A 16,465-nucleotide genomic window follows, 5' to 3' on the forward strand; every position below is an offset into this window, starting at 1 on the left:
AGAGAAGCGGGATACGACACGAAAAAGTCGCATTCCCCCCGAAGGAAGAGACAGAGAACATGTTTCACCCCCCACCCCCCCCCCTAACACAACCCAACAAACTAAAACTTAACCAAAACAAGACAAAAAAAAACAACAGAAAAAGGTAAAGACAGACGGACTGCAGGCGAGCCGCAGCTGTTAACAGCGCCGCCACTTCCGGAAAGTATACTTTTTCCTTGCATTCAGGAAGGAATAGGAATACTTTATTGTCACATGTGACTAGGCACAGTGAAATTCTTAGCTTGCATACACAATGTATACAAATAGCAGCCAACTAAGGCGCTGATAAAGTTATAAAGCACGCTGGCTCCCCCTTTTTGCTCTATCCCAGTTCCCCCCGCTTTGCCCGACCTGGGCTACTACCCGTGAGGCCCTGACCTGGGCTTCTACACAGCGATCCAGGAGGCATCGAGACCGCAGCGCCTCGATAAAGGCCTCCGGCCGTGTTCCCAGTCCACAGCCGCGTGTCCTGTCGGGAATCCTGCTTATTAAATAAGTTTGTCAAACATGATTTCTCACTCATGAAAGCATGGTGACTGCTTAATCAAATGATTTTCTCAGTATCCTATCGACACTCAGCACTTTTCTCATGATAAATGTTAGGCTAATTGATTTACATTCTTCATTTTCTCACTGCTGCACGGTAAATAAACTACAATTTTGGAGTAAACATTCTTTCAATTGTTTTGAAAGAGAGGTGTTGGAGGAAAATGTCAAAACCTCACTGGAATTGTAACTTTTTTTATGAGCCTGAGAACTCATTTTGTCAACAGTTTCCTTTCTTATCAAGTAATTTTCCACTCATGCATAATGATTGGATAATTACTTGATAAGAAAGGAAGCAGTTGACAAAATTAGTTCTCAGGCTCATAGAAACATAGTAAATAGGTGCAGGAGTAGGCCATTCGGCCCTTCGAGCCTGCGCCGCCATTCAATATGATCATGGCTGATCATCCAACTCAGTATCCTGTACCTGCTTTCTCTCCATACCCTCTGATACCTTTAGCCACAAGGGCCACATCTAACCCTCTTAAATATAGCCAATGAACTGGCCTCAACTACCTTCTGTGGCAGAGAATTCCAGAGATTCACCACTCGCTGTGTGAAAAGTGTTTTTCTCTCATATGAAAGTCCTGACATCCCAGGAATCAGTCTGGTGAACCTTCTCTGTACTCCCTCTATGGCAAGAATGTCCTTCCTCAGATTAGGAGACCAAAACTGTACGCAATACTCCAGGTGTGGTCTCACCACGACTCTGTACAACTGCAGTAGAACCTCCCTGCTCCTATACTCAAATCCTTTTGCTATGAATGCTAACATACCATTCGCCTTCTTCACTGCCTGCTGCACCTGCATGCCTACTTTCAATGACTGGTTACCATGACACCCAGGTCTCGTTGCATCTCCCCTTTTCCTAATCAGCCACCATTCAGATAATAGTCTACTTTCCTGTTTTTGCCACCAAAGTGGATAACCTCACATTTATCCACATTATACTGCATCTGCCATGCATTTGCCCACTCACCCAGCCTATCCAAGTCATCTTGCAGCCTCCTAGCATCCTCCTCATAGCTAACACTGTCCCCCAGCTTCGTGTCATCCGCAAACCTGGAGATGTTGCATTCAATTCCCTCGTCCAAATCATTAATATATATTGTAAATAGCTGGGGTCCCAACACTGAGCCTTGCGGTACCCCACTAGTCACTGCCTGCCATTCTGAAAAGGACCCGTTTACTCCTCCTCTTTGCTTCCTGTCTGCCAGCCAGTTCTCTATCCACATTAATACTGAACCCCCAATACCGTGTGCTTTAAGTTTGTATACTAATCTCTTATGTGGGACCTTGTCTTGCGAGATGCAAGATGGCGCCTGCCTGCGGCGACTTTTGCGGAGCTCCGGAAAATAAAAGGCTCAACTACAACTTCCAACAACTTACCTGGATCAGAAAAACGGCAGATATCGGTGCCGTTTCGGACAACCTGCTTGAGATCCTCAAGGCTCTCGCAATTTCGCGAGCTCCCGCAGCTGCGGGAATCCAGGACTTTAAACTTTCCCACACTGGCTGTGGAACTCCCGACCCGACTGAGGATCACAGGTACTGTACCTTGAAACCCCGGGATGACCCCCAGAGCCGACGGGCTGGATCTTCCAGCAACAACGGAGCTGCAGTTGCCGACTTTGAGGGAACCCCTGTTCGTTACGGAGCTGGAGCTGCCGTCTGTGAGGGAATCCCCGTTCCAGCGCAGGTCCGCAGAAACAGCAGGTACAGCAAGCACAGTACCTGGAAACAAAGGGGAAGCCTCCATTGTGTCCGGAAACGTGGCCGTCGGGCAGGACTTCAGGTCAGAATGAAGCGCAGGGGCCTCCGGCCCCCTCTCCCTACTATCCTACTGGCTAATGTACAGTCCCTTGAAAACAAAGTGGAGGACTTAAGGGCAAGACTGCTTTATCAAAGGGAGCTGAGGGAATGCTCTGTGTTCTGTTTCACAGAGACATGGCTCACCCCCAGCTCCCCAGACTCAGCGGTCCAGCCTGAAGGGTTCTCCATCCACCGCATGGACCGTACCCTGGCATCTGGGAAAGGGAGAGGAGGGGGCGTCTGCCTCATGGTCAACTCTGCGTGGTGTTCCGACGTGGCAGTCCTGTCCAACTCATGCTCTCCACACCTCGAACATCTGGCGGTGAAGTGCCGTCCCTTCTACCTCCCGAGAGAATTCACCTCCGTTATCCTGACCGCGGTCTACATCCCACCCCAGGCAGACGTCCGTCTGGCACTGGAGGAGCTGCAGGCCGTGGTCAACAAACACCAGACGTCTTACCCCGAGGCATTTACCACCATTGCTGGGGACTTCAATAAGGCGAACCTCAAGAAATCACTCCCCAACTTCCACCAACATGTCTCCTGCTGCACCAGAGGACCAAACACCCTCGACCACTGCTACACCACCATCAAGAATGCCTATCGTTCTATCCTTCGCCCTCACTTCGGTAAATCCGACCATACCGCGGTGCTGCTTCTTCCTGCCTACAAGCAGCAATTAAAGAGCGCACCCCCAGAAGTGAGGACAGCACAGAGCTGGTCGGGGGGGGCAGAAGAACAACTCCAGGACTGTTTGGAGTCTGTAGACTGGGCAATGTTCAAGGACTCGGCAACGGACTTGAACGAATACGCCACAGTCGTTACAGACTTCATAAAGAAATGTGTGGAGGACTGCATCCCTACAAAAACCTTCCGAGTGTTTCCCAATCAGAAACCTTGGATGAACTTTGAGATCCGCACTCTCCTGAAGTCCAGACACAGGGCATTCACCTCCGATGATACAGTGGCCTACATGAAGACCAGATACGACCTTGGTAAGGCCATCAGAAAGGCCAAAAGGGACTTCTGCTCCAAACTGGAGGACGAGACAGATGTTCGGCAGCTGTGGCAGGGTCTGAATGCAATCACCTCCTACAAGGCAAAACCAGGAGGCAGCTCGAATGCCGGTGTAACATCACTCCCTGACGAGCTCAATGCATTTTACGCACGCTTTGACAGGGAGAATACTGATGTGCCTTCCCGATCCCCCATTCGCTGCGATGGCATTTCAGTCTCAGTCACAGAGGCCGATGTCAGGAAATCCTTCAGAGGGGTGAACCCCCGAAAAGCACCTGGTCCTGATGGTATACCCGGCCGTGTTCTAAAAACCTGTGCGGACCAACTGGCGGGAGTTTTTACGGACATTTTCAATCTCTCACTTCTGAGGTCTGAGGTCCCCACCTGCTTTAAAAGGGCATCAATTATACCGGTGCCCAAGAAGAGTAAGGTGACATGCCTCAATGACTATCGACCAGTGGCACTAACGCCGGTGGTGATGAAGTGCTTTGAGAGGTTGATCATGGAGCAAATCAACTCCTACATCGACAAAAACCTGGACCCACTGCAGTTCGCGTACCGCCACAACAGATCAACGGTGGATGCGATCTCGCTGGCCCTCCACTCCGCACTGGACCACTTGGACAACAAAAACTCATATGTCAGGCTGTTATTCATTGATTACAGCTCGGCATTTAACACAATCATCCCCTCCAAACTGGTTACCAAACTCGCAGAACTGGGTCTCTGCGCATCCCTCTGCAACTGGATCCTCGACTTCCTCGTCCACAGACCACAGTCTGTTCGTATTGGTGGAAATGTGTCAGCCTCAATAACAATCAGCACGGGAGCACCTCAAGGCTGCGTGCTCAGCCCCCTGCTGTACTCACTCTATACCCATGACTGCGTAGCGAACCACAGTGCGAACTCCATCATCAAGTTCGCTGACGACACCACTATTGTGGGGCGTATCACTGATGGGGATGAGTCAGAGTACAGAAGAGAGATCGAGCAACTGTCCATATGGTGCCAGCGCAATAACCTGGCCCTCAACACCAGCAAAACCAAGGAACTGATTGTGGACTTTGGAAGGAGTAGGAGGGGGACCCACAGCCCCATTTATATCAACGGGTCGATGGTTGAAAGGGTCAAGAGCTTCAAATTCCTGGGCGTGCACATCTCTGAAGATCTTTCCTGGTCCGAGAACACTAATGCAATCATCAAAAAAGCACATCAGCGCCTCTACTTCCTGAGAAGATTACGGAGAGTCGGATTGTCAAGGAAGACTCTCTCTAACTTCTACAGGTGCACAGTCGAGAGCATGCTGACCGGTTGCATCGTGGCTTGGTTCGGCAATTTGAGCGCCCTGGAAAGGAAAAGACTACAAAAAGTAGTAAACACTGCCCAGTCCATCATCGGCTCTGACCTTCCTTCCATCGAGGGGATCTATCGCAGTCGCTGCCTCAAAAAGGCTGGCAGTATCATGAAAGACCCACACCATCCTGGCCACACACTCATCTCCCTGCTACCTTCAGGTAGAAGGTACAGGAGCCTGAAGACTGCAACAACCAGGTTCAGGAATAGTTACTTCCCCTCAGCCATCAGGCTATTAAACCTGGCTCGGACAAAACTCTGATTATTACCAACCACTTTCTGTTATTTGCACTATCAGTTTATTTATTCATGTGTGTATATATTTATATCATGGTATATGGACACATTTATCTGTTTTGTAGTAAATGCCTACTATTTTCTGTGTGCTTAAGCAAAGCAAGAATTTCATTGTCCTATACAGGGACACATGACAATAAACTAACTTGAACTTGAACTTGTCGAAAGCCTTCTGAAAGTCCAGATATAACACATCCACTGGTTCTCCCTTATCCACTCTACTAGTTACATCCTCGAAAAATTCTATAAGATTCGTCAGACATGATTTACCTTTCATAAATCCATGCTGACTTTGTCCAATGATTTCACCACTTTCCAAATGTGCTGCTATCCCATCTTTAATAACTGACTCTTGCAGTTAGACTAACTGGTCTGTAATTCCCCGTTTTCTCTCTCCCTCCCTTTTTAAAAAGTGGGGTTACATTAGCTACCCTCCAATCCTCAGGAACTACTCCAGAATCTAAAGAGTTTTGAAAAATTATCACTAATGCATCCACTATTTCTGGGGCTACTTCCTTAAGTACTCTGGGATGCAGCCTATCTGGCCCTGGGGATTTATCGGCCATTAATCCATAAAAAGTTGTGGAAGATGATGCGTAAATATTTTAAAAGGGAGATCAACTTAAAGGGCAAGCTAATGGAGAAAAAGTCCAGGATGGTATGAAACCTTGCTGATCTTTAAAATTCCAAGCCTTTGCTTATCTAAATAGCTGCTTGTTGGCCTGAACTTTTATCTGATTCTCTGAGCTGCAGATACTTTATGGAGTCCAGGATTTTTAACCTTGATATTGCACGTTATTTACACCACAAACTACAATGATAAAGGCACAGAGATTATAATGTTGCCTCCGGCACTTGATGAATATCGAGCCAGTAGTCCATCTCAAGAGTTTTAAGAAAAGGTGGAATAAGCGGAAGTGAATTATGAAGGAAATATAAATTAGAGTCAAATTAGTGAAGGAAATAGAGTGAAAGAAAAACACATGGGCAAGAGAGTCAGACATTTTAAAAGCAAAATGAAGCCATAACCCAGAGCAGAACACTAAGTGCTGTAGGACAGTGAATCAGACAGCTTCTAGGGAGGGAATGATATGCAATGTTTTCGGCTGGATCCTTCCTTAAGACTGATCTACAATCCTATCAGTATGAAGAAGGGTCCTGACTCAAAATTTCATCTATCCATTCCCTCTCCAGGAATTGCTTGACCCATTGAGTAACTCCAACACTTATTGTTTTGTTTAAAATTCCTGAATCTGCAGTCACCAAATATTATACTCCAATTGTGTTAATTTATTTGTGGATTATTGCTTCACAATTTACCCATCACTAGTGTCAGGATGACTAACTGTTTTTGCTGAGTTAATCCCTCTATTTTAATCAGGCATTACAATTACAGTTGTCTTTTCAGTGGAGTATTAGAAGATTTGGGTAGTGAATTGGCAATTTTCACTTGTGCTTCCCCCTAACCCGATGCACCCCACCTAGGCGGGCTGATTTTATTATTTTAAGCAAATCCTGCCAACATTTTAAGTATTTACATTTTTAAAAATCCTATCCATTCTCACCACTGCCTTCAACTTTGCTGACACAGTAGCAGCATTCTCTTGTCTAGTGAAGCAGTTTCCAAATGCTCAGTCAACCATGTGAGTACCTCACCTTAACCATGCCCTCCACTCCCACAAGAATATTTCACTTTAAGTTTTTCATTGATCCTGTTCTTTATTTGACAGCCCATTTAGAATTAATGTGCTTATAAATGACTTTTAGGTTCCTTTTACAACAGCTACGAATCAATTCACATAACTCTTTGTCTTTTGATTTCTTTTTGTCGATTGCCTCTGTACTTTGTCATCATCAGCTTGGTTTGCAACTGTATTGTGAACTGAAGTTGTATATGTGTCCTTTTGTTGATATTCTAACTCTGCATTTTGCATTATTCAATGAATATTAATTGTGGATGCTCTTCTTTCCCTCTGAAAACAATTTGTTGATTCTGTATCCACTCTCTCACCTTTGAAGTCCCTTTTCCATTAATATTTTGCCTATTGGTATTTTAGTATAATTTAATGAGTCGGATTGCCTTTTAGCTAACAGAATGCCGCCCTTGTAGAAATAAGGAACTGTTCAAGTTCAAGTTCAAGTGAGTTTATTGTCATGTGTCCCTGTATAGGACAATGAAATTCTTGCTTTGCTTAAGCACACAGAAAATAGTAGGCATTTACTACAAAACAGATAAATGTGTCCATATACCATGATATAAATATATACACACATGAATAAATAAACTGGTAGTGCAAATAACAGAAAGTGGTTGCTAATAATCAGAGTTTTGTCCGAGCCAGGTTTAATAGCCTGATGGCTGTGGGGAAGTAGCTATTCCTGAACCTGGTTGTTGCAGTCTTCAGGTTCCTGTACCTTCTACCTGAAGGTAGCAGGGAGATGAGTCTGTGGCCAGGATGGTGTGGGTCTTTGATGATACTGCCAGCCTTTTTGAGGCAGCGACTGCGATAAATCCCCTCGATGGAAGGAAGGTCAGAGCCGATGATGGACTGGGCAGTGTTTACTACTTTTTGTAGTCTTTTCCTCTCCAGGGCGCTCAAATTGCCGAACCAAGCCACGATGCAACCGGTCAGCATGCTCTCGACTGTGCACCTGTAGAAGTTAGAGAGAGTCTTCCTTGACAATCCGACTCTCCGTAATCTTCTCAGGAAGTAGAGGCGCTGATGAGCTTTTTTGATAATTGCGTTAGTGTTCTCGGACCAGGAAAGATATTCAGAGATGTGCACGCCCAGGAATTTGAAGTTCTTGACCCTTTCAACCATCGACCCGTTGATATAAATGGGGCTGTGGGTCCCCCTCCTACTCCTTCCAAAGTCCACAATGAGTTCCTTGGTTTTGCTGGTGTTGAGGGCCAGGTTATTGCGCTGGCACCATATGGACAGTTGCTCGATCTCTCTTCTGTACTCTGACTCATCCCCATCAGTGATACGCCCCACAATAGTGGTGTAGTCAGCGAACTTGATGATGGCGTTCGCACTGTGGTTCGCTACGCAGTCATGGGTATAGAGTGAGTACAGCAGGGGGCTGAGCACGCAGCCTTGAGGTGCTCCCGTGCTGATTGTTATTGAGGCTGACACATTTCCACCAATACGAACAGACTGTGGTCTGTGGGCGAGGAAGTCAAGGATCCAGTTGCAGAGGGATGCGCAGAGACCCAGTTCTGCGAGTTTGGTAACCAGTTTGGAGGGGATGATTGTGTTAAATGCCGAGCTGTAATCAATGAATAACAGCCTGACATATGAGTTTTTGTTGTCCAAGTGGTCCAGTGCGGAGTGGAGGGCCAGCGAGATCGCATCCACCGTTGATCTGTTGTGGCGGTACGCGAACTGCAGTGGGTCCAGGTTTTTGTCGATGTAGGAGTTGATTTGCTCCATGATCAACCTCTCAAAGCACTTCATCACCACCGGCGTTAGTGCCACTGGTCGATAGTCATTGAGGCATGTCACCTTACTCTTCTTGGGCACCGGTATAATTGATGCCCTTTTAAAGCAGGTGGGGACCTCAGACCTCAGAAGTGAGAGGTTGAAAATGTCCGTAAAAACTCCCGCCAGTTGGTCCAGAAACTGCAGATGCTGGTTAACAAAAAAAGATGCAAAATGCTGCAGTTAACTCAGCTGGTCAGGCAGTATCTATCGAGAACATGAATAGGTGATGTTTCAGGTCGGGACCCTCATCAGACTGATTCTGTTAAGGGTGGGTGGAGAAAGAAGGCCAAAAGAAAGGACAGGACAAGTGGCAGGCTGGCAAGTGCTAGATGAATACAGATGAGGGAAGAGGGATGTGGGGGGAGGGGGAGTGGTGGTTTGTTGTGTAGTTACTTAAAATTGGCCCATGTTCAAATTGCTGAGTTGTAAGCTACCCAAATGGAATAATGAAGTGCTATTCCTCCAGTTTGGGGCACAGGGAAGGGAGGAGGGAGTTTGGTTAGTTACCTAAAATGCAATATTACTGACACCAACAGTGCCCTCCTTAATGTTTGGGACAAAGACCCATTGTTTACTTATTTGTCTCTGTACTCCACAATTTGAGATTTGTAATAGAAAAAATCACACATGGTTAAAGTGAGTTGAGGCCATCTATGTTTCAACTCATTTTCCTTGTCAGTTCCTCATAACTCTCAATTCCTCAATATTACAAATATATATCTATCCCCATGTTAAATATATCCATTGTCACCAAAATATATCTAATGATCTAGCCTCCACCACCATCAGACAGAATTGCAGAGATTCAGCTTTCTCTAAGAGTAGAAATGTTAATGTATCTGGATTTTCAATTACCTTGTCCCTTTTTTGTATGTCCCCTTGTTTGTGACTGTCCCACCCGTGAAAATACCCCAACATTTTCTGTCAGATTACCTTGGGATGTTTGCACAAGGTTACGCCTCGGTTCTTCTAAACTCAGACCCAACCTGTCTTCCTTCTCTTGAAAGGGTAAGCAATCCTCTCATCCCAGAAATTAACTTGGTTAATGTCTTGATTTTTGACCCCTGATCTTTGTCAAAATGAAAATATTAACAAGCACCTCACAGGAAGAGAGTGGGACAAAGAGTTTTAGGGAAGAAACAAAAGCAAGGCAGCTCGACGTACTCCCATCAAGGATAGAAGAAACACGATGGATGAGATAGGGCCAGAATTGGAGCGCAAAGATTTCAGGAGATTGTAGGACAGTTGGACGGGAATATAGGGTTTAAAATATGAGAGAAATTATTTCAGAACAGCTTTTCTGTCCAAAACCCGGTAAACAGTCAAATGAGTGATGAGTACTGAATAAATCAAGTTAGGCAAAATAACTGATTACATCAGTCCACCATAAAGACATGCAAGTGTCTAAAGCATTCAAGCTGTCCCGATAGCTCAAAATTAAATCAGAAATAATGAAATGTCAACATCTGAGATAAAGACTAATCACAATTACAACAGAAGTAATACCTGGAACTAGTAAGTGAAGACAAGATCACCAAAGTTCAAAGCAAAACATTTAGTGTCAATGCTGGAGGACATTTGCTGTTCCAGATAAGGAACGTTAACTGTTGAATGTTTTCTTGTAATTTCTTTTGTCAGTTATTCACGCCTTCACTTACAAAGTAAGACGTAATGAACAAGCCGGCTCTTTATTAATGAAAAAGAAGTACAGTTACTGATATCACATTTGACAGAATTTGTACCAAATGAAATACAAAAAAACTTATTCCCCATTACTCAAATAAAGACAGCTTCTGCAAATCCTTGGTTCACTCATACGTTCCCACCAAAAGCACCCCCTCCTCAGGTACTTTCCTGCGCAACCACAGGAGATGTAACACCAAGTCTCTCACACCAGTCCTTCCAGGTGAGACAGTGGTTCACGTGCGCCTCTAGTCTCATTTACTGCATCCTATGTTCCTGATGTGGCCTCCTTTCCATTGGTGTGACCAAGCAAAGACTCGAGGACCTTTTTGCTGAAGATGTGCTGGGTCTACATGGTCTACTGGATCTCCTGGTTGCTTATCATTTTTACTCCTCTTCCCATATAGACCTTTCTACCAAGGACATGGCAGACCAATTGAATAACTACTTTGGTTCTGTCTTCACTAAGGAAGACATAAATAATCTGCCGGAAATAGCAGGGGACCGGGGGTCAAATGAGATGGAGGAACTGAGTGAAATCCAGGTTAGCCGGGAAGTGGTGTTAGGTAAATTGAATGGATTAAAGGCCGATAAATCCCCAGGACCAGATAGGCTGCATCCCAGAGTACTTAAGGAAGTAGCCCCAGAAATAGTGGATGCATTAGTGATAATTTTTCAAAACTCCTTAGATTCTGGAGTAGTTCCTGAGGTTTGGAGGGTAGCTAATGTAACACCACTTTTTAAAAAGGGAGGGAGAGAGAAAACGGGGAATTACAGACAAGTTAGTCTAACGTCGGTAGTGGGGAAACTGCTAGAATCAGTTATTAAAGATGGGATAGCAGCACATTTGGAAAGTGGTGAAATCATTGGACAAAGTCAGCATGGATTTATGAAGGGTAAATCATGTCTGACGAATCTTATAGAATTTTTCGAGGATGTAACTAGTAGAGTGGATAAGGGAGAACCAGTGGATGTGTTATATCTGGACTTTCAGAAGGCTTTCGACAAGGTCCCACATAAGAGATTAGTATACAAACTTAAAGCACACGGTATTGGGGGTTCAGTATTGATGTGGATAGAGAACTGGCTGGCAGACAGGAAGCAAAGAGTAGGAGTAAACGGGTCCTTTTCACAATGGCAGGCAGTGACTAGTGGGGTACCGCAAGGCTCAGTTCTGGGACCCCAGCTATTTACGATATATATTAATGATTTGGACGAGGGAATTGAATGCAACATCTCCAAGTTTGCGGATGAAACGAAGCTGGGGGGCAGTGTTAGCTGTGAGGAGGATGCTAGGAGGCTGCAAGGTGACTTGGATAGGCTGGGTGAGTGGGCAAATGCATGGCAGATGCAGTATAATGTGGATAAATGTGAAATTATCCACTTTGGTGGCAAAAACAGGAAAGTAGATTATTATCTGAATGGTGGCTGATTAGGAAATGGGGAGATGCAACGAGACCTGGGTGTCATGGTACACCAGTCATTAAAAGTAGGCATGCATGTGCAGCAGGCAGTGAAGAAAGCGAATGGTATGTTAGCATTCATAGCAAAAGGATTTGAGTATAGGAGCAGGGAGGTTCTACTGCAGTTGTACAGGGTCTTGGTGAGACCACACCTGGAGTATTGCATACAGTTTTGGTCTCCTAATCTGAGGAAAGACATTCTTGCCATAGAGGGAGTACAGAGAAGGTTCACCAGACTGATTCCTGGTATGTCAGGACTTTCGTATGAAGAAAGACTGGATAGACTCAGTTTGTACTCGCTAGAATTTAGAAGATTGAGGGGGGATCTTATAGAAACTTACAAAATTCTTAAGGGGTTGGACAGGCTAGATGCAGGAAGATTGTTCCCGATGTTCGGGAAGTCCAGAACAAGGGGTCACAGTTTAAGGATAAGGGGGAAATCTTTTAGGACCGAGATGAGGAAAGCTTTTTTCACACAGAGAGTGGTGAATCTCTGGAATTCTCTGCCGCAGAAGGTAGTTGAGGCCAGTTCATTGGCTATATTTAAGAGGGAGTTAGATGTGGCCCTTGTGTCTAAAGGGACCAGGGGGTATGGAGAGAAGGCAGGTACAGGATACTGAGTTGGATGATCAGCCATGATCATATTGAATGGCGGTGCAGGCTCGAAGGGCCGAATGGCCTACTCCTGCACCTATTTTCTATGTTTCTATGGCGCTCCTCCATTGCCAGTGCGAGAACACACACAAACTGGAGGAACGGCACCTCATATTCCTCTTGGGTAGCATACAACCCTACTGTCTGAATATTGAATTCTCCAATTTTCTGTAACTAACCAAAACCCGTGCCCCATCTGCACTAGCTCCTTTCGCCTACATTTCTTCCTCCTGCTTCACAATTTGCAACTCATCATTCTTTACCTCACACCTTTTGTCTTTTTATCTCTGGCCTTTGTCCAATCATTTGACTATCACCCCCTCCCTCTCACCTGTATCCACCTCTAACTTGCCAGGTTTTGTATGTTACCTCTCCTCCCAGTTTCATTCCGCCCCTACCACAGTTAGTCTGAAGATGGGTCCCGACCTGAAATGTCACCTGTCCAAGTTCTCCAAATATGCTGCCTGGTCTGATAAGTTACTCAAGTACTTTGTCTTAGAATGCAGCCCTTCACCAGTTAAGCAGTTTTACATTAGATTGTATTACCTTTTTTGCCTAACTATACTAAAGCTGATGATGTGATTTATGTTCTACCACTTCATGCTCTCCTTGTCTACCCTTGGCCCTGTTTACTCTACTTAATGAGAATTGGCATTATTTCCTTTGCTATTGGGTTAATAAAGTGCTCCATGCAAATGTTTGCTTTCATTTCTACCATTTCGCTCCCTGTTTGCTTTTTAAACTGTTACTCAACCAGACCATAACAGGATAATTGATGTCTCCCATTATCACTACTACCTTATTTTTGCATTTCATAGAATCATCCAGCATGGAAACAGTCCCTTCAACCCAGCTCGTTCATGTCATTCAAGGTGCCCCATCTGAGCTGCTCCCATTTGCCCACGTTTGGCCCTCCAAACCATTCCTATCCATGTACCTGTCCAAATGTATTTTAAATGTTGTTATTGTAGCTGCCTTGACTACTACTTCTGGCAGAAAGCTTCGTATACCCATGGAGCTTTCTGTGTGAAAAAGTTGCCCCTCAGCTTCCTATTAAATATATCTCCTCTCATCTCAAACCAATGCCCTCCAAGTCTTGATTCTCCTACCCTGGGAAAAAGAGTCTGTGCATTCACCTTGCCTCAATGCATGGAAATGAAATGTTGGACTGATACCGGGCAAATGGCTTATGGAGGTTGTGGCTCTTTTGTGCAAATTCTTTTGTTCCCTCTATGGAAAGAACTTTACTCAGCATCTTTATGTACAGTGCCCTCCAAAATGTTTGGGACAAAGACCCATCATTTATTTACTTGCCTCTGTACTCCACAATTTGAGATTTGTAATAGAAAAAAATCACATGTGGTTAAAGTGCACATTGTCAGATTTTAATAAAGGCTATTTTTATACATTTTGGTTTCACCATGTAGAAATTACAGCAGTGTTTATACATAGTCCCCCCCATTTCAGGGCACCATAATGTTTGGGACACAGCAATGTCATCTTCTTCTTATCGAGTCCACACACAAGATTAGAAGTTGTTCAGCCAGAGCTGAACACACTTCTCGGCATCTGCACAATGGTGTCTGTCTTGCGCTTCTTGTGAGCAATGTCATGTAAATGTAGCTGAGCTCGAGACAACACCCTCATTCAGCTGCAGCAGCAATGACACTATTATGTTAGAGGACCAAACTGTATTTCGAACCTATTATCTAATTGAATAAAGCAACTGTTTATTCACCACGTTTGGTGCCGCTACAGTAGTCATGTTTAGTATTTTGTTGCATATCCTTTGCATGCAATGACTGCTTGAAGTCTGCAATTCATGTACATCACCAGTTGCTGGGTGTCTTCTCTGCTCTGCCAGGCATGTATTGCAGCCATCTTTAGCAATCTTGTTTTGGGGGCTAATCTCCTTCAGTTTTCTCTTCAGCATATAAAAGGCATGCTCAATTGGGTTCAGATCGGGTGATTGACTTGGCCACTCAAGAATTGACCATTTCTTAGCTTTGATCAACTCCTTTGTTGCTTTCGCAGATGTTTGGGATCATTGTTTTGCTGTAGAATGAACCGCCGGCCAATGAGTTTTGAGGCATTTGTTTGAACTTGAGCAGATAGGATGTGTCTATACACTTCAGAATTCATTGTACTATTACCATCAGCAGTTGTATCATCAATGAGGATAAGTGAGCCAGTACCTTCTGCAGCCATACATGCCCAGGCCATTACAGATGGGGTGGTATGCTTCGGATCTTGGGCAGTTCCTTCTCTACTACATACTTTGCTCTTGCTATCACTCTGATATAAGTTAATCTTCGTCTCATCTGTCCACAAGACCTTTTTTCCAGAACTGTGGTTGCTCTTTTAAGTACTTTTTGGCAAACTGTAACCTGGCCATCCTATTTTTGCAGCTAACAAGTGGTTTGCATCTTGCAGTGTAGCCTCTGTATTTCTGTTCATAAAGTCTTCTGCGGACAGTGGTCATTGACAAATTCACACCTGACTACTGAAGAGTGTTTCTGATCTGTCGGACAGGTGTTTGGGGATTTCTCTTTATTATACATTGTACATTGTTATACATTGTTCAACTTCTGTCAAGGAGAAGCTATACTTCACCCTCGTTAGACCTCATTTGGACTGCGCAGTTGCAGCATGGGACCCATACACAAATAAAAACATTTCTTCCATCGAACGTGTCCAAAGACAGGCAGCTCGATTTGGTACTAACACCTATGAGAGAGAAGCGAGTGTCACCAAACTTCTGAATTCTCTGGGGTGGAACCTCTCCAAGACAGACGTGAAGCTCACCGTTTGACCTGTTTTTACAAAATGTTAAATAGTCAGCTCGACATAGACTACAAGACCTACACCAAACCCAAACCAATTAGGAGCAGACGAGGGCATTCGATCCAATTTGTGATCCCAGCTACAAAGACAGATGTACAATACGGGTTTATTACAAGATGTATACAGCAATTTGTTCTTCCCCCGCACAATTAAAGCATGGAATAATCTCCACCCAACTATAGTTACCCAACCAGATGCAACTAAATTTAAAGTAGCTCTTTCTTCCCGATAACCCTTTCTGGCTTAAGCCCTCCCTTCACCACCTCCAGTTTAAATTCCATTTGGAATATTTTGGAGGACCAAGAAACCAAGAACCAAGAAGATATAGCAAATTCTTCTGTCATCAGCTGTGTAGGTCTTCCTTGGCCTGCCAGTCGCTTTGCGATTAGTAAGCTCGCTTGTGCTCTCTTTTTTCTTAATGATGTTCCAAACAGTTGATTTTGGTACGCCTAAGGTTTGGCTGATGTCTCTAACAGTTTTATTCTTGTTTCTCAGTCTCATAATGGCTTTGGCTCTCATGTTGATAAACAGCAATAAAAGTTTCCAAAGATGATGGAAAGACTGGAGAAAAGACTAGGTGCTGAGAGCTCTCTGATACCTGCGTTAATGAGGCAATTAAACACACCTGAGCAATTACAAACACCTATGAATCCAAGTGTCCCAAACATTATGGTGTTCTGAAATGGGGGGACTATGTATAAACACAGCTGTAATTTCTCCATGGTGAAACCAAAATGTATAAAAATGACCTTTAATAAGATCTGACAATGTGCACTTTAATCACATGTGATTTTTTTTCTATTACAAATCTTAAATGGTGGGTCTGTGTCCCAAACATTATGGAGGGCACTGTATTATTCTTCACTTAAGAATGTTTTAGACCTGATTCTGACATATGTGGCTCAGTACTAAACATGTTTCTCCTTGATAATCACAACATATACAGCATCTTTTGGGTGAGAAAATTCAACATGATTAACTGTCTGGTATATTTGTTTCTTGTATAGCCTGATCAACCCATGGAAATAAGATCTCAAATCAACTCTGATTCAGCTGATGTATCACCATCCAAGCAACATAACACTAAACCCCTTATTCCAGAAATGTGTTTTGCGTACAGTGAAGAAAGTAATGAATTTTACCCTACAAATTCATTTATTAATGAGGATGGAACGAGTTTGCTGATATCCTGTGCAAAGTGCAGTCTACAAGTTCATGCAAGTAGGTGTTATTTTACTGATGCTGCTCTCTTGTATGGCCATTTTTGTG

General features: G+C 44.2%; 1 protein-coding gene across 5 annotated transcripts in view; it reads left to right on the plus strand.

Moving 5' to 3' along the window:
* kdm4c (lysine demethylase 4C) overlaps positions 1-16,465 on the plus strand; it is a 353,632-nt gene that overhangs the window by 174,587 nt on the left and 162,580 nt on the right. For all 5 annotated transcript variants that reach the window (XM_033017965.1, XM_033017969.1, XM_033017967.1 and 2 more), the window contains one exon: positions 16,204-16,417. In XM_033017965.1, the coding sequence (XP_032873856.1) occupies positions 16,204-16,417 (214 nt within the window). The remainder of the gene's footprint in view (positions 1-16,203; positions 16,418-16,465) is intronic.

This window comes from Amblyraja radiata, chromosome 3 (genome assembly GCF_010909765.2).
Source record: "Amblyraja radiata isolate CabotCenter1 chromosome 3, sAmbRad1.1.pri, whole genome shotgun sequence".
NCBI classification, from domain to species: Eukaryota; Metazoa; Chordata; class Chondrichthyes; order Rajiformes; family Rajidae; genus Amblyraja; species Amblyraja radiata.